Source organism: Falco naumanni, chromosome 4, assembly GCF_017639655.2.
Source record: "Falco naumanni isolate bFalNau1 chromosome 4, bFalNau1.pat, whole genome shotgun sequence".
NCBI classification, from domain to species: domain Eukaryota; kingdom Metazoa; phylum Chordata; class Aves; order Falconiformes; family Falconidae; genus Falco; species Falco naumanni.
The window spans coordinates 13607158-13632491 of record NC_054057.1 but is presented as its reverse complement, the minus strand read 5'-3'; the positions used below and the strand labels follow the sequence as shown (position 1 = coordinate 13632491).

The following is a 25334-nucleotide window of genomic DNA, read 5'->3' as shown; positions in this document are numbered from 1 at the left end:
TTTTTCTGTTCATCCTGTTCTATTTTTGTTGTACTTGATATCAAAGTTGGTTGCAAGTGCAAAGGCAGTTAAATAATACATTCCTTTTAGTTACAATCCTTTTTTCTTAACTTTGCCTTTTGGCAACTGCAGGGTTTGGTTTTTGTCTGCATGTACTTCTCCAGAAAGTCATTATATTGTGATCTGGCATATAAAACCGGGTACAGGGTGGCAGCAAACTTAAGATCTCGCTGTACCTCACAGAACAGGAAACATGAGGTGAAGGTCCAGGCAAAGAGGTGTCGCATGTCCTGATTAGCAGAAGAACTTGGTCTGTGAAATAGGCTAGAACGTTCAAGCTCCACGTGATACTTTCAAGTACTTCCCTCACTTTGAAATAACAGGATTTATGAGTCCCTGAAATTCCCATGGTGTGGTACAAACAACTAATCTGAAGAATGATTTGGTGTTTTGGTTTCCAAGAGATCGTGGATTAATCCTCAGACAGCAGCACTTGAGACTGGCTGTACACAGGAGAAAAACCCTCCGCTGCCCTAGCAGGGGAAGTAACCCAGCATCTAATAAATGGCATTTTCTCTGCCCTTTTCCCTTCGGGTGTTACCAGCAGCACTGGGAGTTCTTAAAATACGAGCTAGTAGCAGAGAAGGGGGGTGGGGGAATGAGCCTGAGAGCATTATTACAATTTTGTCTTGGAAGTTCAGCATCGTAGAGGCCATGTGCTCTGTAGTTTCAGTACGTGCAGTGGAAAGTGGCAAGGTAGCCTTGCACCGAGTGAAGGGAGATGGACTGCAAATGATCAACTGACTGGAGTTAAGCCTCAGAGAATAAAGCTAAGGGCATCAACAACAATAAATTAACAACAGTCAGAAGGATAAGGAAAGAAAAGCTTTCGCAAACATGTCTGGAGGGAAAGGGATACAAAAGGCCTATTAATACAGGAGCACTGAAATGAGATTGATAACTCTGAAATGGTGGGAATCTATTTAAAAAATACTTGAAATGAGGGACAGTTGAAAATCGATGAGAATGTAATGCAGTAACTGATAAAAGGCAAGTAAGAAAATATTTGTGAAAAGTGAGCTTACTGCAGCACAGCGGGAGTCCAGATAATTTGCTGTACTGCTCGCTAAGGGAACCGGCTAATGGACTTGCTACAGGTCTGGTAATTATTCAGGTAAGTGCTAGAGCACTAGGGATGTGCTGGCAGGCTGGGGAAATAATACATCGTAGCAAGCAAAGGTGCTTATTTTGTTGATGATTACAAATAATTTGAGGAGATTTTAAAGACGGGTCATTTGGCTTTTAGTAGGGTGTTTGATACAGGCATTTAAGAGGTGTTGGACATTTACTTACCAGTGATACGGGGTAGTGGTTAGTCAGAAACATTGACGAGCGAGTGAATGCTTTTTGTTTAGAGCTCACCTCCCATGTCCTAATGTAGAGGGTAGAGAGAAACTGCAACTTGATATTTACCTGCACAATAGTGGAGGAAGAAAGCCATAGGTTGTATTTAGAAAATTTAAGTAGATATCTAATTATATTTGACCTAATATGAGCAAGCAGCTGAAAAGGAAAAAAACCAGACAACTAGTATTCAGAAAGACAGAGGGAACCGTAGAGCTGAAAGGTACTGACAGTACGTGGGACACAAAGGCACAGCGGGTTAGAGCAGTAAAATGTTGGAATCTCCTACAGCTGCAGTCCTGCTGCGCTGGGGCCTGGGCATAAGCTGCTGCGTGATGAGCAGAAGATCCAGAGAGCGAACAAAGCCGTTGGAAAAGAGGATTTAGGAGGAAGCTTAAGAGCTGAGTAATTAGTGCTTGGTGAGAGCAGAGGCTGCGACATGGAATGACCATCTTCCCGAAAGGGTGCTCCCTCAGAAAGGAGGGGATGGGATTTTTAAGGCATCTTGAGTAACCGGAATATTGCGGAGCTTCCTCAGAGGTGGCTTCGACAGGAAGTTTCCCACCTGGGAAAGTCCTTTTCTTCCTCTGTGAATATCTGGCCGAGCCAAAACCAAATCAAATCCTGGACTGTCAGGACTAACAGTACATGACTTCAGAGATGCAGCCGTCAGCTTAAAGAGACCTGATCCCCTGCCTTGGAACCAAAGTACGCCAGTACTTGTGAAGAGAGTGACAAGAGCGCAACGCTAAACATTCAGGGCAGGCAGCTGTATGTGCCTGCCACCTTTCCTGGGAGGTTTTAGGATTTAGGATTTAGATAGGGGGATTTAGGAGGCTGGCCATAGAAAGGGAACCTCTCCCCATTGAGTCTGAAGAGGCAGGTTAGCTCCCTAACACTGGGGGTTAATACACCTCTTGGTCTTGAAAATCTCACTTGCAATTGCCTCGTTTTCCTGTTAAGAATAACCAAGTAGAAAACCAGAGAGCAGTTCTCAGCAACTCAGCCTCAGGCAATATTCTTATTTCATCTGCAATGCTGTTGCAAGTTTTCAGTTTGGTCTGCAGAATAAAGCTAGACGCAGTCTTACAACACTGTGTAATGCAACAGGCTCCTTGGTGGGACTTGCCCTCCTGCAAAAGAACAAAACCAGATCTTGAAATGGAGGGAAGAAGAGCAAGAAGAGCAACGCAATGTAAATGTCAGCAGGCTGATCAACATTGTTGTTCGAGTACGTGGATTGCTTTCTCTCTCCTCCACAGGCAGTAGGGTTTGCTCTTACCTTGTCATGTGAGGGATGTAAGAAACAGGTTTTACGTCTTAATCCTTCCAGCAGGCAGATCTGCTGTGTTGCATAGTAGTCATCAGAAAAGTGATCTGGTGGTTTTAAAGTACCTGCAGCAACTATATCCTGTTCCACCTGAATTTCCGTTTCACTATGGCAGTGCACTCTTAGCAAACTAAATGCTTTCTAGTCAACGTCGATTCATGCTTCTGTAAGTTTTCCATGGAGCCTTATCTTTGCAAATCACATGAAATGTGCCCATTGTATACGCCCCACAAAGTAAGTTGATCAGTTCTAATTATACAAAAAATATACAAAATAAACTCGCCCTCCTGTATGAATCAAACAAGCAACGTTTGCGTGTGTGCGTGTAAAACCATGTCCCATCACTTTTAAAGGGAGATGAATGGGGTACAGTTTTGATCTCGGATAGCTTAGCTCTTCTGTCTAACCAGTGCCGTTGCATTTTTTCTCGGCCTGACAACTATCTGTGCAGCTCTGGCTTGTGACGCGCTTCAATATTAAACACAACAATTTTGTTGTGGTGGTTTACTTCTGCAAGTATGGGTTCCTCTTGAAGTATCTGTAATGATGAAATAGAACTAAAATCATATAAAACATAGCAGTTTGTAAGCGTGGGTTGCATTTTTGGAAAAAGGCTGGTATCGCTTGCTCTTTCTGTATAATAAATGGGCAGTAGATAAGGTGGAGAAGTGCCCTCTGTACTCACTATACATTAACTCTTTGGGGCAGAAGGGAGCCTTCAGCATTCTCCCGTGGCCCGTGTGCTTGCTCAGCAGCTTCCACGAGGCTGGGGAACAACAGGCCCTTGCAAAGCGAAGCGCAGCTTGCACTTGGCTGCAGGAACTTGGCATGGCATAAAAGAGAGACCCAGCCTGCAGGCAGATCTACCTGCCCTGAGATAAGTCTGCTTCAAACTTCACTGTGGATCTCCTGCCTGGAGTCTGCTTCAGACATCTCTGTCTCTATCTAACTTCCTGGAGACTGGGGCCTTTACCCCCTGCCCTGCGTGCCTCCCACTCCCCCCAGCCTCCCTGGTCCCCTGCTTTTGCATAGTGTGGGGCCCCGGCCTCCCCGTGCAGGTTTTGCGGAGGGAAACGGCCACCAGAAAGCCCTCCTCTCCGGAGTCTGTGCCTCTTCCTAAAGGCTGTGTGGGAATTCACATGTGCATGGATGCTGATGACCCTGTCGGAACACTATTCATGAATTACTGGAGACACCTCCAAGCCTGCCGGAGAGCACAAGCAGAGCTGTACATCACAGGCAGATGCTGATACAGCTCGTCTTGCCAGCTGGTGCTCTTTCAAGCTTCTGTTCCATTAGGGCCCTTTCAAACACATTCAAACTCTTTATCATATAAGATTCCTTGCAAAATGCGTCCCTTTTAACCTTTAATCACCTTCTGTAACCAGTGGTCAACTCCTGCCTGTTCTTCCCAGACAGGTGCCTTTGTGGGCACTTCTCAGGACCACACCTCGGAACTCAGAGATACTAAAGCTTGGAGGACAAGAGTGCTTAGGGTTCTCCAGACACTTGCCTGAAACAGGTCAGAAGGTTTCTTTTCTTCTAAAACCCACTGATCCAGTGACGTACCTTCCTGCCTGGCTCATCCTCTAGCCCCCCAGCCCTCCAAGGAGGGAGCGTGCTACGGGGACGGTCGCGGTCCCAAGCTGTGCAGGGGAGGCAGAGGTGCCACCAGCGTTTTGTCATCCACCAGGTGTACACCCCAGGGAGGGAGGGAGCACCTCTGCGCCTCCAGTCAGTAATGACTGTGGTCTGCCTGCTAATTGCCTGCTAACAATCAGATTAACTTTCTCCTACTTTTCCCTTCCCAGTAATACTGTACAGAGGATGAGGAAAAGATGGGGGGAAGGAGGGGGGGCGGGGAGCACAAAGTACTCTGGCAAGTTTGCTGAAATGCATGATACTGCCAGGGCAAAAATCCTGGACACCCTAACTTTTGGTTATGTGGTTGAAGCACAAGTCCATCCTTCTTTTCACAGTCAAACTACAGAGCAATGCCTATCAAAGCACACACGTTATACAAGTAACCCAAGTGAGATAAGTCAATTCTTGCAGCGGGAAATACATCTGGTTGCCAGTAATAGGTCTGTGCTGAGGCAGCCAAATTATGTCGGACTTCTGACAACATACGCTGTCCTACCTGTGCTGAAAAAACAGGGGGCTCTCTCTGACCTTTTCTTCTCTCTTTATCTACTTTCTTTTTGGAAAAAAATGTTGGGTAACATTAAAGAGATTAGCAGAGTGTCTCAATATTAAATACAGTACTGGAAAACAAATAAATGCACACAAGACGCTTCTTGATCACAGCTGCAATAAACTGGTTCTGGCAGCAAAGAGGTTTCTCCTACTTAAGTGGTCACTGGACACATTCCATCCTTATGATGATCTACTTTGAGAGGATTTATTCTTCCAACAATAACATAACAGAAACAGTCACGAACAGAGGGAGTCCTATAAAGTAACTAAAGAGTCCATGAGAACAATATGTGGTGGTTTTTTGTTGTTTTTAGAAATCTGTTAGTGTGTGCGCAGCTGTAATTTATAGCTATGCATCCTCGATTATTTACTCAGGAGTCTGTATACGTTGCACTACTTGGTGTACAGGAAGAGGAAAGAAATTGCTTTTTACAGCATTCCCACCTCTGATGCTGGGTCTGTGATGATTCACACAGCCACGGAGGTCAGCCGGAGGACTCAAGAGCCAGGAAGCCCCAGTGCACGCTGTGCATCTCGTGTGCCCTGCTCAGCTCTCACAGACCCTCAGTGTGGTCCCATCTCTAGAAGAGATGCCCCAGAGCGGTGCTGCTGGCTCTTAGCCATCTAAAATTTTCCTTATGGAAGCAGGACTTCCAAATGGCAATTTAAGTTCCTGACACAGAGCACAGGAGCCAGAAAACTGTTGAGGTCCAATTCATGACGTTTCCTGGTTTGTATCCAAATTACTCAGTTTTAGCAGGTTTCCTAAGAAAATGACATGGTTTTGATTATACTGTCCGATCGTGTCTGTAATTCCTTCTGCACCAGTCACCTTTTTTTAAGCCAATTTCCAGGCGCTTAAGTCTTGAAGATGAGTATATTCTCATAGCTGTAGTAAGAATTGGCAGCTGGATGAGGAAGGAGACCAAAATCAGTGTTGCAACTGAAAGAAAACCAGGCAAAACTCAGCTGCTATGAATACTGTTAGCAACGGGCTGACTGATCAGCACATGTGAAAATCTAGTATCTAGAGTAGTTTGCCAGACTTTCACCTCTTTGGGGTATTACAGAGGACAAAGGGCACCAATCTATAGGAAACTAAGTTTCATGCACACATTCTGTGAGTCAAACCCAGCTCGTTTCAAATATCAAAGCAAAATTCTTCCATGTTTGGACATGAAGCTAACCCAGGAACAAGGAGCGATGCTATGCAAGTTCAGATACAACAAAGAGTTATATAACAAAGGCTCCTCACTTCACGCTGGATTGCTGACTTGCTGTCGATTTCATACTTCATTGAAATCAATGGAATTATCCATGATCCAAGAGCCGTGCTGATGAACACAAAGCCTCATCATTCCTAGGATCCTGCCATTGTGGGATCTTCCAGGTTCCACTGAGGTGTGTGTCCTGGATCATCAAAGCATTACCCTAATCATACAAAAAAAGGTGTAACTATGCTACGTATTCTTGGCTGCCGCACTCTCTTCCTGCCTCCCAAGCGTTGTTACCTGTATTGGCCAGGCTGGAAGCCACCGACGATTACCTGCTAGTCCTGTGGCTACCACGAAAGCGTGAGTTAATAATACAAGAGCTACCTCTGCTTATGATCAATGACTTATACAGATAACAGGCAAGTAGGGTTGTGTTTATCCAGGGCACCAAAGCTGTTATGGTAGAAGACAGGCTGAGCTGAGGCCATACCATAGAACCACAAGAGCACATGAAAACACTCCAGCAATACTGGTGCTTGGCTGTCTGGATGATCATTATATGGTCGTGAAATACTTAGCACAAAGCAGTGACAGATGATTATGGCTGCTAAATACTGCTGGGGTACTAACGCTAAGCGCTTCCATTAGCAAGTTCATTTTGCCAGTTCTTAATCACAGAGAAACCTGGGAAGATATAAACATCAAAGGAACTCTTCTCCCTTCCCTAACCAGATAAGTCTTGTCTTTATTCCTATGACATTTTAAAATTCCTCACCCACTCTGTTTGAAAACCTGCTGTAGGCGGTTAGGATTTAAATCAGTACATGCTTATTTGGAGACTTTGAAGGTAAATGAAAGGTTATGCAGACTGGTATGAAATTGCTTCCTTTCGTTTGCAGGTACATAAGAAACAGAATTACATACCCTTCTGGTCTCTCAGACTGTCCACTGTAATCACAGAATGGTTTGGGTTGAAAGGGAGCTTAAAGGTCATCTAGTTCCAACTCCCTGCCATGGGACAGGGACACCTTCCACTAGACCAGGTTGCTCCAAGCCCCATCCAGCCTGGCCTTGGGCACTGCCAGGGATGGGGCACCCACAGCTGCTCTGGGCAGCCTGTGCCAGCGCCTCACCACCCTCACAGTAAAGGTTTTAGATTAGATATTAATCTAAATCTACCCTCTTTTAGTTTAAAACCATTACCCCTTGTCCTATCACAACAGGCCCTACTAAAAAGTCTGTCCCCATCTTTCTTTTAAGTCCCCTTCAAGTATTGAAAGGCCGCTGTAAGGTCTCCCTGGAGCCTCCTCTGCTCCAGGCTGAACAACTCCAACTCTCCCAGCCTGTCTTCATAGGAGAGGTGCTCCAGCCTCTGATCATCTTCGTGGCCCTTCTCTGGACTTGCTCCAACAGGTCCATGTTCCCCAGGCCAGTAATGTTTTAACTGAATTTAAAAGGTCTCCATAAAGATTGCGATGTATCTTAAAGCACAGAGCTGCCTGCTCTCAGCACTATCTCTGTAAATTATTATTAGCAAAAAACTTGTATCCATCCACTCTTTCTCCACACAACTCTCTGCAAAGGCATTAGAGGACTGACCGAAGGAACTGAGATTCAGAAAGAAACTTAACCAAAGGTCACTGCTGGGAAACAGAACCTTACGGACATTACTACAACCCCTACAGCCATTGAAATGGCCCTAGATGGAGGTGTGGCAAAAGAAAAGGACCCCATCCAACGAGAACGCAATGAGTAGGGCTGGAGTCTCTTTTAAACTGCCTGCTTTGTCTTGGTCTATATTTGCTCTGATTTAAATAGTGAATAGTTCTCATTTACTTTCTAACTAGGTGTAGCTCTTGAGAACCAAAGCCTTTCTTGTGTATCAGGGATGCTTGTCTAGAGGCAAAGCCGTCTCAAAGCTCAGGATGACTTGGTGGACCCCACCCAACAGGAAATCATCTTTCTTCCTCAAACTTTTTTAAAATTTAAAAATAATGTCTTTTACAAATACATTATGAGAGAGAGCTCTGCATAATCTGAAAATACATGAAAAGCATTCAGATACTATAGGAGTGAAAACTATAAAACATGTTGCAGATAAATAAAAGACAGAGTTTGCAAGTCCCTCTGCTTTCAGTACAGAGTTGTGATGAAGAGGCAGGTTCTGAAATTTGAGCAAAAATTTCAAGATTATTGTATTTTCTGGGGCTTTTGACTCCTGTCTGCATGAACACACCATCTTGAAGCTTCCCAACAAATGTCACCTGATGCCCAAAGCATGTGACTATGAAACAGTATAAATGCCTTTCAAGATGCTCAGATACTGTCCTGAAGCCTGTCTACATTTGACTTCAAAAATTTCATATTGCAGTTCGTCCCTCACTTGTTTCATTTTTAGATGCTGTAATTCTAAAAGCCTTGAAAACCTGGCACTAAATTCTTAATGAAATACTTTGTGATTTTCATCCAGTTTTCTACTGAACTTAGAAAGCCAGAAACATTTTTTAGTGCTTAAACAGAGGAGCAGTTGTCAGTGTAGTGGCCACCCGGGAAGAGACTTGTGTTCGCTGCTGGGACAGCCATGGCTGGGTTATCCAGAGGGAAGGCGAGCTGTGCTATGACGTTTTGGTGGGCTGCTCCACCCAACCAAAATGTCACCTTCCATCACTTTCTCTCAGAACCTTCCCATTTCCCATGAATTCAAGAAAGAATCAAAGTTGCCTTCAAGCCTTTTCAATCACTGCAAAGTACGAGTCCTTAACCCAGTATTAGAAGTGCTGGGGTGTGTGTACGGATTCGGGACCACCTGAACGCCTCAGCACAGCGGGCAGAGTGCTGATGGTGGTTACTGCTAATTACATATACAGCTGCACGGGACTTCTACAGATTGTTATGCTTGCTGCCTTCATTTTGCTTAAAGTATCACTAACCCTCCCTTCGCTTGCTTTTCCTCCCTTACTTGTAGAAAGCAAAGTTACTTACCCAAAGAGCAGAGTGGCAGTGGAGTCTCCTTCTTCAGATCCATGCATCTTTCTCCCAGCTGCAAAAGATGTTTTGAACACCCACCTCAACATGCTTTTCCTCTTACAGATGCTCTGAAAAACACACCCAGGCAGTAGTGATGTTTTTAACTTCTTCTTTCTGAAAAATCTCTCTACCTTCTCTCCTCTGCATTTACTGTGAAGCTTTTTACCTCGCTTCAGTTAGACAGGGAGATATGCATCGCATCTGCAGTTTTGTGCTGTTAAGACACAAGCAAGAAATAAAAGCAAATGAACCGATCTCATTGTTCTGATGGTTCAGCTGTGGTTTACCGAGACAATTTTGAGACGTCGTACAATTAAAGACATCTACCAGAACCCAGAGCTAGATTTCTCCTGAGGTATTGGTAAAGAACAAATCCATGCAAAATGCTGATCTGAAAAGTGGCTGCTGCTGCCAGTGCCCCAGCCCAGTGACACGGTGCCTCAGTGATGCTGTTTACCCTTCTGATGCTGCTGCCAAGCAGCAACACCACTGCAGCTAACGGTGTTCTCACTGTGAGGTTAATTTGCTCTTTTTCACTGATCTGTGACCTTCAGCTGAGTTTTACCACTCACTAGATGATTTCTGTCTAAAAATGTAAACATTTGTATGTGCCAAGTACAGGGGCACAGAAGGGGAAGAGAACATAAATGCCTATCTGGGTGAAATCCAGTAATTCAGCTGCCAAAATAGGTAAGCAGCTTCATCAAGTTTGCTCCCAGCTTCAGATTTTTTTTAATTTCATCCTAGACAACAACGACCATGACAAGGTAAAGAATCTCTGACTTCCTATTATATTCTGAATAAAATAAATATAGCCATTTGGGCTGTATACTACATTTCTTTACATTTGTCAATGTCTTGATTAAACTTCTTGACTTGAATAAAATTCAAGTACATGGAAATGTACTAGCAATTAATTAGTCTGTTCTCAGCACCCATCTGATGTAGTTTTCATTTGTTATCAGAACATCCACAGCAGCTGAACCGTTAAGAAAGTCACTCAGTGAAGAATGATTTACAACTTGAGTTTCCTTGGTGCATATGTCTTAGCAGACACTGATTTTCCTTATACTCTTTTTCATTCTACAAAACACTATTTGATAACCGGTTTTTCTTGCCTAAAGTCCTTTTGTATTGTGTAATAATATAAGAACTACTTGCTCAGAAATGTAGCAAACAATTGATAACTAAGAGATCAAATTATCTCTATTCTCTTTTTATCATTTTCTTTTTATTTCATAAAAACATAATTTTTTGCCCTCATCTGAACACCACTCACCACACCTGCAGCACAAAAAATCAATCTAAACTTACAGAGGTCTATTTTCTATACATTCCATCCATTCCCAATACAATCCGTTTTCCTCCACTTACACTTCTCTTTTCCTTTATTTTCTTTTCTTCAAGACTGTTCCAGTTTTTATACTTTGATATCAAACACTTACAGTGAAGTATTAAATTCAGACTATTCCAATTGGATATAATGTCCTTTATGGAGAAGAACTGCAATTATTTTACAAGGGATCTGAATTATTTTTTATAACTGTCCAACTTCATCCCACGTGCAGCAGAACCGAAGCATTTGCAGCGAAAATGTAACCCCCGTGTTAGGCATGGCAGCGCTCCCTCCTTCCTCCAGACCACTGGCGTGCTGCAATTAGGTAGCACGGCTGAGGGAACGTTGGTTAAGCTATTTTGCTTCTTTAGGAAAGACAATCTAAACTATAGACCTAAGAACCAGATTTTTCTGTTATATGACGCACGTATGTTTTCTGCAATGCTTCTTATCAAGTCATAGTATTTCCCCTGCAGAGCTCGTAGCTCTGGTGATCCGTGCATCACACGTGCTAGACAGAGAGATTTTACCCTTAGTATTTGACTTAAGCCAGGGATTGCAAGTAGGCTGCTGTATTAAATCAATTTTTTTGGTTCTTATACAGTAACGCAATAAAGTCATGTTAGGTTTTCCAGTACTGGCAAAGAAAGCTGAAATAAAAAATCCATATTCCAATGCAAATTTAAAACAGAATCAATGCAAATTTACAGCTCCTATCACAGAGAATATAAATAAAGGATATTGGTGTTTAAGACAAACTGAGAAGACTAACTCCTATATATTTAATATATGTAAAGATATATTTCCCTGCCTACATGTGATCAGAACTGTTAAAGCTTATTATGTAATGAATTTGGGAGCAGGGCATTAAAAATACAATTTTCTCCCAGTGAACAAAACCCAGCAGCTCCTGTTAAAGTTTTTGCAAGCAGGAGCCTCTCCAGCCACACGTCACGGGGCTGGGGCAGTAACCCATGCTGACCTGGGGGCTGCACACCAGCCTGGACCCCCTCCCCTCCCCTGCCAGCCCCGTATTGCAGCATCAGGACCTGGTCCTGCCACCTGCTGCTCTGCAGCAGCCCACGTCGACGTGGTGATGCACGCGTGTGCGTGGGAATGGGCAAGTTACAGCACAACCAGGCTGCTCCTCCTGCCTCACCCGCTAACCCACGGCCCCAGCAAGCGGTGACCACTCTCTGCAAGTGGCAGCACGTAAACTTGGAAAAACCCAACCCAACCCAAAATCCGTATGACTTTTTTTTCCTTCTATTTCCCTCCGTGCCCCCCGATGAGTCCTCCTCAATGCTGTCAGCCACAGAAGGAGGATCCAGGTGGATTTAAGTCCTAGGGTGACAGCCATATAGCACGAGGAGCACAACAGCTCCATTTGCTCAGAGTCTGACTTCCTTTTATGCCATAAATGTGACCATCTAAACGGGGCCTCTAGCTAGAAAGCTGGTTGCTATTTAATATATTCATCCTTTCCCTCCCCTCTCCACTGCCTGTATATTCACTGCTGTGTCCAGCCTCTAAGGAAGAGGTTACTGTCTGAACTAATGCCACGAGTCAGTGGGAACACAGTCCGAAACGTGCAGAATTTTGCCCATATTCTTGCTATTAACACATTAAAGGGTATGTTATCCTGACGTTCAGCTGCCAGCATTTTCATTTATTCTGACTCCTCTTTCAGGGAAGCGCTGGAGTTATTTCTCAAGCAGTCAAGGCAATTTCACTGGACCACGAAACAACTGAGCTGCTGCGCTGAACTCTTATCCCCAGCTTGTAAGTGAAACACAGCCTATACAGGGAATAAGGTACAATTGAGTACTTTCAGTTTATATTGTTTCTTAGAAAAACTTTAAAGAAGCAGACTTTGGCTGAAAGACTACTTCTCCTTTGGTGTCCTCCCATCAAAATGACTACACAGCAGATGTTCTCATTAAGTATATTTTCCTTAATATATCACGTTTTTGGTTGGGTTTTGCTGGTTTGGTTGTTCCTGGGGTTTTTTTCTTTTTTTTTTTCTGGTGTTTTTTTTCCCCCTCTTTTTTTTCTCTTCTTCCTAGCCAAAATATCAATGAAGGTCTTTAATGAAAGCGGAACTTTTCAGCAATAATTTGGTTGCTCTCTCTTGAGCTGAATGACACAAATTCCATCTTTCAAAACCTCTTTGAGCCATAGGGAGGCCTGAATGGATTTCATTATAATACGACGTAAAAATACGGGTCTCACACAATCATAATCATGCACTTTCACAGCACTCATCTGCTCTCCTGACTGGAAGAGAACTGTGCCTTGATGAATCGTTGTGAATATAAACCATGTAACTAGCAGTTCATTAAATCAGTATCAGAAAAGTAGTACAGCAAAACCAATGTCCGGACTGTGAATGAACTGTGGCAGCTTCAAAATTGAAAGTGGGTCAGCTGAGGTGCACACAGAGCAAGCCAGAAGCTTACAGAGGCCTTCAGAAGACCACGGGCTAAGCAGCAGAGCACTGGGATACCAGGATAGCTACACCTCCACCTTGCACTGACACCATAGCTAAAAAACCCAACAAACCTGCCTAGAGACATTGAACAAACTTGCTTTGTTTACAGCCTTTAAAAGCAAGATGGGTGATGCGGTCTGGAGGGTCAGTATCTGTCATTGTGCTTTGTCTTCAGCTGCTGTTCGTCTGCACAAATCAGTGAGAGCTCCCACGGGCACGGAAGCCAAGTCCACCTGTGGGGGATGGGTGGATCGGGGCACTCTGTGGTCTGAATTCACGAGGCTGAGGCTGAGTTCTCGTGAGGTTTTTCTAATGTCAAAGCACTGCAGACAATTCCTTAGGTTCTCCTACCTTCCCCACAAGCTGCTTTCATGAGGCTTTTTGGGGCACTGTCACATGGCTATGACTGAGCAGTGAGTTTAACGTTTGTAGGAAGGGACAGAGAGACACCCTTAAAAAGGCGGGGAGCTGGCATGCTCATTTGATCCTCCACTCTAGAGGAAATCAGGCCAAAAAAGACTTTCATCACCAAAAAGTCTCCAGAACTATATAGAATCATAGAATCATTTAGGTCGGAAAAGACCTTTAAGATCATTGAGTCCAACCATAAACCCAACACTGCCAAGTCCACCGCCAAGCTGTGACTCTAAGCGCCACAGCTACACGTTTTACATACCTCCCAGGGACGGTGACCCAACCACTTCCCAGGGCAGCCTGTTTCAGTGCTTTGACCACCCTTTTGGTGGAGAACTTTTTCCTTATATCCAATCTAAACCTCCCTGGTGCAACTTGAGGCCATTTCCCCTTGTTACTTGGGAGAAGAGACCAACCCCCCTCTCTACGGCCTCCTCTCAGGCAGCTGCAGAGAGCAGTGAGGTCCCCCCGAGCCTCCTCCTCTCCAGGCTGACCCCCCCCAGCTCCCTCAGCCGCTCCTCGTGCCGTGGTCATGCTGTGCTCCTGTGCTGTGGTCAAGTGCCAAGTTTGGAAAACACCAACCTCAAACCTTTTTTGTAGAAAAGTGTGACTGTAAGGGAAAAATGGTAAAATGCGTAGCTTTAGCTACCAAAGAAAGCGAAAAAACAATGATGCTGGAATTACTAAAAACCTGTTTGTCCAGTTGCAAGGGTTAATTCTCAGTCATAAACTGAGCTGAATGGTGCCATGAACTGATCAGGAGCTTTTGTAGAGCTTTTTTTGGCCCCGTACAAACAAGAAAGGACTGCCGACTGCTAACGTCGCTTTGTTTACATGTTTGGTTCGGTCAGTTGATGGCTGCTGCCCTGTGCGAAGTGAGACACAGATGATTCCTTTCCAGAAAGGGAACGTGTTCAGCCTTAAACAGAATTCCCTTGAGCGACCACTGGTAAGGGCAGACAGCATTTACCTAAAAGTACCTGGCTGCCAAAACAAGATCGTCTCATTTTCCTTTGCTGGCTTGGCCAAAAGCCAAGTTCATTCTTCAAATCCCTTCTTTTTTCTTTTTTCTTTTTTCTTTTTTCTTTTTTTTTTTTTTTTTTTTTGGAAAGTTTCTGTGAGCAGCGATTAACAATTCCTGTACTCATGTGTCAATGGCGGTGTGATAGCGGTGCGAGCGTGTCGGCTCTGTCACAGTCTCGACACGCAGGTACACATGATGTGCTCACACCCTGTCATCTGACAGGCCTTCAGGTAGCAGAGATGTGTATCTCCTCGATGAGCTTTAATAACCGAGGCGCTAAAGCTGTTAAGTACCATGCACTTTTTACCCACCCACTTCTTCATCAGATTAAGCCCAAAATCTCTCTGAATGTGTTTCTTTGCTGGGAGAACATTTAGGATATATTTTAAATCTTCTCTGTTTCACAGCTGCACAATTCAGTTCAGTTGTTTTAGCTGTGAAGCTGTTTCTCAGAGACCAAGAATAACAATGTAAAAACTATGGAGTTAATTTAAGATCTGGTGATGATGAGTTTCAAGCAGCTCTTCAGAGGGACTCATTTTCAGACGTAGTCAGCTATGGCTGGGACACTTGGAGAAGTCAGCTCAGTTTTCGGATGCTCCCTTCAGTCTTCGCTTCTCATACTTCTCCTTGCCTTTTTTGTTCCGGATTCCTTTTACATCTCTCTTCCTCCTAGCTCTTCCTTCCCTCTTATACAGCTTTCTCCTCTCTTCTTTCCTTGCTAACATGGTCAACTGCAGCCACAGCACAAGCAGATCCAAATATTTTCTGTGTCAGCCCTCCAGGAACGTGCAGTCTAGGGCCGAAGAGCTGAGGAGGGAGAATGTGAAGGACCGGAGCGGCACAGTACAGACACCTTTTAGTCATTACCCCAGCTCTGGTGGGTTTGGATTCCTCTAACCACAGGCCTGATCCCCAGCGCCTCTGAAGTCTATTTACAACGTGTTTAATAATTTCCACCAGCTGGCCCTTATTGAGAGTGTCACTCAATATTTATGTAACAATTTCATGTATCAAATAACACGGCAAAAAAACTCTGTCCTAACCAACTTTATTGTTTTTAGGCTGATAAATTTTTGTTTTTAATTAACAGGCATTTGTTGTCAGGAGTTTTCCTCTGGAGGTTCTCAAAACTCTGTTGGGAATGAGCATTCAAACCTCCTTTCTCCCCAGCAGACTTTGGATCAGGCCCCCAGTGCTGAAACACAGTGTTTGAAAGTCACTTTTCACTTCTAAGACCAACAACCTGGAAACAAAGGAGTGCAATTAAAATTAATGTCCCACGTGGTTTAAGAAATAATTGTGAATGGCTTCGAAACCTGACATTTCAACTGGGAATGTAGCTGATTTAATAACAACAAGAAAGCAACAATCATATGAGGACGCTGCAGTCATATGATTTTTTTGCATAGTCAGTCACAACTTTGACTTTCTGATTTATGCTGCCTCTCCTTTCTGCCAGATAATGAGGGCTCAGTTTAAACAAGCCTGGTATCCCTAAGGCTATTGCCTTCACCTTTTTCCTTGGCAGTAGGAGGGAGGGCTGGCTCCAGCCAGGAGGGAGCTGAAGCGTGGAGTCTGCGTGTACAAGATGCACAGGACAGGACACCGGAGCCTGTGTTACTGAGAGAAATGCTGGCTGGGGTGCTCTGGGTAGTGACGATGACTTAAGACAGCTAAGAGAAAATGCTAGAAAAAGGGAAGAAAACTAAGAACAAATAATAAAAAAAATAATAAATAGTCACAGTTCTAAAAATCTCCTTGCATTGGGTAATCTTTTCATTCTGCTAACAGTGCCTTCCACCTGCCCTGCCCAAAATAAAAATTGTCTACTGTTGCCCAACTTGCAGGTTTCTGGCTAGCCAGTATCTCACTTGCCAGTGCTATACTTTGGGATCACTGAAACTACCAAGGAACTCCTGTCCTGAGGACCGTGCTTGCTCCTATGGCATGTTGTCTCCCCAAAGCTTGTTTTTTGCTGCAAACAAAAGCAAGAAATTTCACGATGCTGCCAGGGCTGCAATGAAACCCAGTTGCTGCACGGCCTGCAGAAGAACACCAGGGCTGGTGAAGCACGTTGAACCTGAATTTGAACCACTAAGCGCAGTGTTTGCCAATCTGCCTGCATTACACTACCCCTCTTGAGCCATCGGTTATTCCTCATTATTAGGTTGGGCAGCAAAGTCTATTTTTCCTTCATCTCTACATACCATGAAGTATATACAGTTAAATACTTGTAGGTCATGGCAACTTGTGAAGTAGATATTGACTGGCCGTCAGTACATATGGCCTGTGATGGGCACATTGCATTGCACAACTATGGTCAGAGGGTACCTGTACGTGCCTACTAAATGTTGAAATAACATTTTCCTTAACAATCGACTCTTTTGGATATAAGGACCTGGATATAAGGAACCAAATCCAGGGATGTGTTAGAATCAGTCAGTGTCAATTTAGTTTAAAGTTGTTGCCCAGCATGTGGGGAGAGACACATGGTTAAGTAGTGATGGGTCCATCAAATGCAGTGAGCTGTTGCAGTAACACTTGCAAATCAGGCTGGAGCAAGAGTTAATTTGGATTTCTGGGAATAAATGTTTCTAATTTAAAAACAAATTAGGTACAAAAATTGATCATAGTGCAAAACTAGTATAAAAATGCCTGCAGGGTAAATGGTGTGGCTCTAAACAGGTCTCTCAGAAATCTCAGGGAATGCTGAAAGCAAAGGGAGTGAGTCATAAGCACATGAGCTGAAAGAAGCTGAAGACAAAATCATGCATCTCTGCTTAATTCCATCACATGATGAGTCCTGGGGCCCTTCATTTAATCAGAGAGCAGAGCAGTGAACAAACTTCATTCTCACTTCTCAGTGGGGACCGGAGGAGTTACTGTGTGCAGGCACCGGGCGCTCTGCTCCTCTGCACACGCTGAGCCGACGCAGGGTCTCCAGCACCATGAGCAGTGTTCGCCACCACCTTGGATTCTTGCTCCTGGCTGAAGCGGTGCTGTGTGCTGCTGCCACACGTGAGTGCTTCCTTCACTCTATCTTCTCGCCCTGCCTCCACAGGTTCAACATCCCAAGCCAGTGTGGTGGAAACGGCTGCTCCTTGCACGTGCAGCACTTGCTGGAGCTGTGCTTGGGAACCGGTAGGCAACAGCTAGCTCCACCTCAGCGTTGGCTGGCTCTGGGTAGGAATGTCACCTGAGCTGGAGAAATACGCCAAGAGCTGTTCAGTTCTCTATTTCCCGTGCTCCACAGATACACAGAGCTGACCGGAGCCAAGCCTTGGTTCATTTCAACAAACTTCTATTTCCCCAGCTCAAGCGTGGCTCAAAAGGCGGATGCAGAATGGACCTCTCCCAGTTTGCTTAGCAGTGGCTGGGAGAGGGCAGGTCGGAGGCAGTGCTCCCTACCGGGACACCCAGACCTGTGGATCCCCAGCCTGAGGGAGCCCAAACAAGGAATTAGATCCTTAAGCCATGGTGGGCAGGCACTGGGATGGTCTTCTGCTTCTTTCTGGGCTCACAGTTTGACTCAAGTCTTAGGCTGACTTCCTGAGCTCAGGGCTGGGAACGCAGAAATAGGGGTTTATGCTGAAATTCCAGAACCTACAATAAGGAAAGTGAACACCTTAAAAGCTGAGGGCCAGCTGAGCATCCATCTAGCCTTGTACCTGTCTCCAATGGGAAACAGTAATGTGTAACTGGGCAAGCGTATACTGGTATTTTGCAACTACCAATGAGCACTGCATTCAGAACTGTAAAGCTACAAGTTCTCATTTCTGAGTGGCGAGAACTAGTTTAGAGCCCCTCATTCTGTAAGTAAAGTTACATTTAACTATGCTGAATTTCATATAGTTTTATTCTTGAGTCACTGAGTCTCATACAGTGCTCCCCTCTACTACTTTAAGACGCTGTCTTCAGCAGATTAAAGAACTTCAGTGTTTGCCTGTTTTCCAGACTATGAACATTTTAAATTATTTCAGTGATTGAGAAAGCTGGCCACTTACTCATAACTTTTGGTTCGTATATCCTAACCAATTATTTATTCATGTGAAATCCTTCATTCTTATCCCACGGTAACTTAGTTCCTTTACGTGCCTTTAGCGAGGGACCTCAATCAAATGCCGCCTGGAACTCAAGCGGATGATAACAAGCAGGTCAGCCTTGTTCCCATGCTCTCTGGCTCCCTCAGAGAAACTGGAATATATTTGTGAGGAATGCACTCCTTTTATGGCATATCGAATTAATCCACCATATCTGGTAATTTTGTTCTTCACTGCTGGTTCTATCAGTTTCTTCAATTTGAGCCTCAAACTTTTTGCAGTCCTCCAAATCTTCCCTGGAAGTGTTTTTAAAAACTGTCATCACATTTGCCAACTTTTGTTTCTCGGCCACTGAAGCAGTTGTAAGCAAGATGTTACATGCTATGGTTAATAGCTCATTTATTTCGCTCTTGAATAGCTTCCATATTTTTTGAGCCATCCTAACTAGACAAATCCTTCATTTTGTTGATTTGTTCTATATTTTTTCTGTGCCAACACTTCATTTTGAGATAAATTCTCCATCATTGTAGCGGAAAATTCTAGCACAGAAATCTCTTATGTTCCTCCTTTGTGAATGAAAATGTAAATTAATGTATCTGATTTTCATGCTATCCCTTTATCTTCCCTGAATGCTTCTTTTTATCTACATCATCTTTTGGCCCTACAGACTTTCTGGCTAGCTTTTCACTACTTTCGTATTTGGAAAAAAAAAAAAGAAAAAAAAAAAGGATTAATCAGTAGGTTTTATGGTTTTGCAAGTTGTTCCTCAAATTCTTCTTTGTCCTGCTTTATTATGTTTCTATACGTAACTTTCAAAAGTTTACATTATTTTCTGTCTTATTAGCTTGGCCATAACATCAGCCTCTTTACTTCTAACACACTTTCATCCTCTTCAGCTGGGTCATCTTTTTATTGCTGTTGTTCTACCATCGGCTTTCATCCTCTCCTTCATGGCTAACGCACTTTGACAGGAAATGCTGAACTTCTTGTCTTTGCTACATTTTTCACCAAAATGAAAAGCAGAATAAGAAAGAAGAAAGTCAATCAGAGTGTAAGATCTTTTCTCCAATGATCACCTCACCAAAACTACTGCAGTAATCAGTTCCTTGGAGTGTAATATTACTCTATTTTGAACTGAATTGCTCCAATTTTGGTTATGACCAACATATGTTCTTGAGTGTTTTTCATTGTTAAAGAAGAAATATATTAAAACTTTTTTTGTTCCTTCAAATTCAGCAACTGAAAATCTTCAGTTCCATGTGCTAGAGAAACTAGGGCTGAAGTATTTGCTCATCTGAAAAAAAGGCTTTGTCTTGTCCTGAAGCTTGTGAAATGTTTTATATTCGATTGAAATAAACAAAGCACATGAGGGAGGCACAGAAATGCCTAAGGAGCTTGTGATTTAAAAGCAGTGACCACAGTTATTACCAAAGCTGGACAAGAAAATTACTTCAGAATTCAAGGATTGTTATTGAAAATTCAAAATTAAAAGCATTGATAAAATTAAAAGTGCTCCAGCTCTTTTTGATGAATGGAACATTGAGGGGGGCGGGGGGCGAGGGGGAACAATGATGGAAATGTTTTGATCTGACAAAATCAAAACATTTTTAGCCATTAAATAATTTTTAGGTAAAATCAAAGAGAACAGGAAAAAGAAATCAAGAAAAATCTCTAGCCACTTACTTTCAAATAAGATGATGCATCAATTTTATGACCTAAAATGTAATTGAACTTGAGAAACCTTTGTCAAATACTTTTATAGCTGCTAATATGTTTTTTTCCTGAGAAAGGTTTCTGAAGGACATTCCTGAACTCTTCTTCTGACCAAGACTGAAAACAATACAGCATGTCATACAGGCCATTAAGTGAATACCAGTCACGATATTATGCTTTGCTCACATCAAAAGATATTAAATCTGCAGGAAAGACACGATTCAAGTGAGACTGTGGGGAGTTCCTGTAGGGCAAAAGACCGTGGGAGGATATGTCTCTAAACGCAAAATCTGTTCTTTTCGTCAGACCTTTCAGTCCTCAGCACTGGGGAGAGAGCTGCCCGCATCAATTCAGAGTGACCGTTGAGATGGAACTGTCAGGGGATGTCCTTCCTGCCCAACAGAAATCTCACTGGGCAATAAAACATCAGTAGGAAGCAGCTCCTGCCTCTTCTTCAGGGCTCTTTCTCTGGTTCTCCCTTGCAGTAAAATTAGGAGTCACATCTCCCTGAAGACAGTGTTTAGACTGGCTATAGCTGCTCTGCACCCTTTCCAAAAGTCGGAGGAATTCCAGCGCAGCCAGTTACGCCACAGTGCGCAGGGCCACTCTTGCCCTTCTAACAGGTCTCTGCGTTTTCCCTGAAGTCATCCAGCTCTTTGTTGGACTTGGGTATAAATCTCAGAAGCATTCAGCATCAGCTCCCTTTAAAATAAAGCCATGAAAAGCAGAAATCCTAACTCCTTGATGCTGTGACAGAATGGCACACCCACCACTTACCTGATTAACAGGACGGAATTGTTTAAAGCCTCCAGGTTTTCATGGAGCTCTGCTTATAAGCCGACTTACATATTTTCATGGCAACCACATATGGGTTGACGTGTTCCTACAGGTTACTTGGATATTTACTTAGCTTTCCATTATGTGTAATTCGTGACAGAAAAAGGGATCCTAGAAGGCCTGGGAAAAGTTGGAGCCCACCATTTGTAGTAACGTGAGAAGAAAGGGGTTATTAAAGTTATTTAATATCTGAGCCATTTTAACGTAATAGGCATGAAGCTAACATGGTTTTGTTGTTATATTATAAACACATTGAATTTACTATGCAGCTCCGAATTTCCTTTTCTGGAAATACCAGCTTCTGTTACAATTGGTTCCACCCCTCCCACCCAAACCACCAGCCAACTCACCAAAGAAGCTTCGCTGGGTCAAAACTAATTCCTGGCATAACTTCCACTAGAGCACAGCTTAAGACACAGGGTGAATTTATCTTGTTAGCCTCAGATAGATTTATTACCAGCCAAGCACAAAGCAGTCAGCAATCAAGCAACCTCTGTACAAGCCGGATTGTTGCAGGGTTAAGTCCATTCATACAAACAATTGCTCTGATACGGTCAAAATGTTGTAAACCCTTTCATTCTTTCTCTGGAAAGCTTGCAATAGTGCAAGCAGAAAAATATCAGGCTGTCAGTTGGGGAACTGTCTTTTTGTTCATTATCGTTGATGTAAGTGTTGATAGCTGTGATGATAAAATTCCGTAACTTTCTACTGGTGAAGAGTTTTCTAATCAGTACGAGAACATACTCATAATAAGAAGGCTGCTCAGCACAAGAGCAATGTCTTTATAGGGTGGTAGGGAAAATGCTATTACGTTGCATGCTCATCTTTCTCTCTAGGGTTTCAAGATGTGCTGAGCCATGGAAGTACTTCTCCTGTCACATCCTACAAGAAGCTACAAGGCTGGTCTAGTGATCAAAATAAATGGAATGAAAAGCTTTATCCTTTCTGGGAAGAAGGAGATCCCAGATGGAAGGACTGCTGGAAAGGTGATTGCGCATGCGCATTTCAAAGACTCTGAGAAAACTGGCCAGAAAATCCACCTCCCTGAAGAATGCAGGTGCTATAGTGCTTTTTCATAGGGGCAATATCTACTGCTGCTGCAAGGAACAGCAAATAAGGAGATGACTGGCGTTGTTACCAGCCCCAGTACGTTGTCTGACGAAGAACAGCGAGTTGTTACAGTAAACGCTTTCCCATTACTCAGTCTCAGACATTAATACTTACTAAGAAGTATCGATGGCCAGGGCTCCAGGACAATCCAGCATTTGAAACATGCCCTAGAGGACAGGTAGCTTCAGCTGCTAACTCAGTAGGGCATTGTGGGCTCTCAGTTTGACAACTTCAGCTAAGACCTTGTTTATTGTCAGCTGGTCTGAGCTGAGCTCTAAAGGCTGTATCCCTGGGGAGAAACTGAAATAGCCTCCTTGGGAATATATTGACCCCCATGGATAAACCCCCCTATACTTGGCTCTAAGAAGGAAATTAATGACACACGTAAGTGACATGGGGGGATATGACGAGTCCCTCCGATTGTTCTGAGCTGGGGTTTTAATAAGACTGCAAGTGACTTAGGAGCACAAACCCCCTTGGAAACAGAGGAATCAATAAAGCGTTTCTAACGTAAATGGTGCACAGCTAAAGGTAGCTGCTGCTTTGATACATCCTTTTTTGCACTGAAAACCAATTTTATTTTCTACAGGCGGAAGAGTGACAGCGAAATTGGACACTGATAGCCCAGCACTGGTGGGATCCAACATGACCTTTGTTGTGACTCTCCAGTTTCCCAGGTGCCAGAAAGAAGATAATGATGGCAACATAATATATGAGAGGAACTGTACCAAGGGTAGGTAATGGCAATCTCCCTGTACTATACATGTCTGACTCCGGTGCTGGTATGAGCATGTCATGAATCTTTGAAAATATCACAGGTGCGCCCTATGAACAACGGCCATGTTGCTTTTAACTGGTAACTACTGTGGCGCGTTGACCTTGGCTGGGTGCCAGGTGCCCACCAAGCCGCTCCTCAGCCAAACGGGGAGGGGAGAAAATAAGATGGAAAAAACTCCTTGTGGGTCAAGATAAAGGCAGTTTAATGAATCAATAGCAATGGCTGTGTGCACGGAAGTGAAGGAAAACAAAAGATGTTATTCTCTGCTTCCCGTCAGCAGGGGATGATCGGGAAGCAGGGCTTCCGTACGTGTAGCGGTTGCTCCAGAAGACAAAACGTCATCGATAATGGATGACGCCCCTTCCTCCTCCTTTCTCTTAGGTTTTGTATCTGAGCAGACATCATATGGTATGGAATAACCCACCGGTCGCTTTGGGGCAGCTGTCCTGGCTATGTCCCCTCCCCAAATCTTGCCCACCCCCAGCCTGTGGGGGAGGTGGGGGGAGGTTGGAGTGACAGCCCTGATGCTGTGTGTGCGCTGCTCAGCAGCAGTCAGAGCACTGGTGTGTTATCAACACCTTCCCAGCTACCAACACAAGCGCAGCACTGTGAGGGCTGCTGTGGGGCTCAGCCAGACCCAACACAACTACACGTGTGTCTGACCTGTGCCACACCAGCTTCTTTCCTCAGATTACTGCAGTATTTTTACTGCTCTGCACCTGATATATATAATGACCGGGTAATTCAAGATTTGCCTTCACTATAGAATTGCCTTCCCAAAACAGTGATGTTAATTTGGCTTCCTAACAAAACTGTTACTGCTTTTCAGCTCAGTCACAAGGTTGCACAGTCACCTTGTTTCCTTCCAAATCTATAAAGCTGTTGATTTACAAAATTGGTGGAGGTTGGTTTTTTTTCAATTAGGAATTGTAGAACTCACAAACCATCATCTGCATCTTGAAAAACCCTCATGAAACAGTAAATCTCACATTCCCACATTTTAGAGTTAAAAAAATCCATAAAATAAATAATTTAAAAATCAAGCAATCTTTTCATCAGAGAATCACCTTTTCTTATTTACTGTTACATAGACCAAAAACCCGATCATAATTCAAATAATTCTGCTGAGTCTAGAGTGAAACAGGCTGTTGTACCTTCCTTTCTCTGAATTCGTAAATATTCAACAAATTTTTTTATTGATTGAAGTAATTTTCATTTCAAGACATATCAGCAAATTTTTTGTCAGCCTGAGTTCTACTTCTTGATTGTCTAATGTTTTGTTAACTGCTGATATCCATTCTCTACTTAATATTTGTTGTGCTGTTTGGGGAAGGAAACTGTCTTTTTATTATTCGGAAAGGAACTGAAATTCATGTCTAAGTTATTTAAAGCTGCCATAGAAAACTCTTGTGACAAAACAAAGTCACTTCTTCACAGTGCTTCCATGGTTGCTTTTCTACTTAAAATTTTAGATTTTGCTTGCCAAGTGTTCAGGTAGCCCCATTAACTCCGGTAAAATGGTAGCATCCTGTGAGCCAACAACAAGTTTTGGGCAAGCAATTTTAAATTGTGTTTGGCCCATGAGACAGTACAAATTTTTAAGCTTGTAAATAAAACAATGTCAAGCTAGAACAATTTGGTGTTTACATTAAAAATCAATCAAAGCCAATCTTAGAAGAAAGGTTAGTCAGTCTAAAACTACCCCACTTAGCCTGTTGTTTAAGTGCAATAACTACTGTAACCTGGGGTGCCTGCCTCCTGTTTCCTGACTTTCTGCACATTTCTCAGTTGACCAAGAACACTGTCCTATTTCTACACTTAGATCCTCCAGCTTCCCAGGATCAGCAAGTCTATGTCTACAACTGGACTGAATGGATCAACAACTGCAGCTGGGAAAACTGCACAAGCAACCGCAGCCATAACGTATTCCCAGATGGGAGACCTTTTCCTCATTATCCTGGCTGGAGGAGAAGGAACTTTGTCTACATGTTTCACACATTTGGTTAGTACTGCAAGACACCCTTTGTTCTGGCTTTGTAGGATTCAGAACAAATGTCAAGCCTCAGTAAAAATAAGAGAACTAGCTCATGGGGAATATAAGCTGGAAAGCTTATATTCACCCTGTACACTAATTCATTAGTAGAGTATGTTTTATTAAAAGTCCTTTAAAAAGGATTCCCCACTTTTGAATGGAGATCCCAAATTAATTCCCTGCTTTCCAGAAAGACCATCAGCTGCTCAGTCTGGAAATCATGGATTACCATGAGATTCTCTTTAGATCTACATTCTTCTGTATCTGCATCCGTAGTACCACTGAAGAAAATTAATTTCCTTTCAGTAGTACTCAGGATCCTTTCCTAGGAAAACAGAAGGTCCAAGCAGGTCAGTTGGATGATTTGTTGGCTGCTCACTGCCAC

General features: G+C 43.4%; 1 protein-coding gene across 1 annotated transcript in view; it reads left to right on the top strand.

The window, feature by feature from the left end:
• The first annotated feature begins 17317 nt into the window (after nt 1-17317).
• The window catches only part of GPNMB (glycoprotein nmb), a 20544-nt gene continuing 12527 nt past the window's right edge, over nt 17318-25334 (top strand). The window contains exons 1-4 of the mRNA XM_040593612.1: nt 17318-17457; nt 21866-22015; nt 22729-22872; nt 24740-24919. Of these exons, the coding sequence (XP_040449546.1) occupies nt 17388-17457; nt 21866-22015; nt 22729-22872; nt 24740-24919 (544 nt within the window). The 5' untranslated portion in view covers nt 17318-17387. The remainder of the gene's footprint in view (nt 17458-21865; nt 22016-22728; nt 22873-24739; nt 24920-25334) is intronic.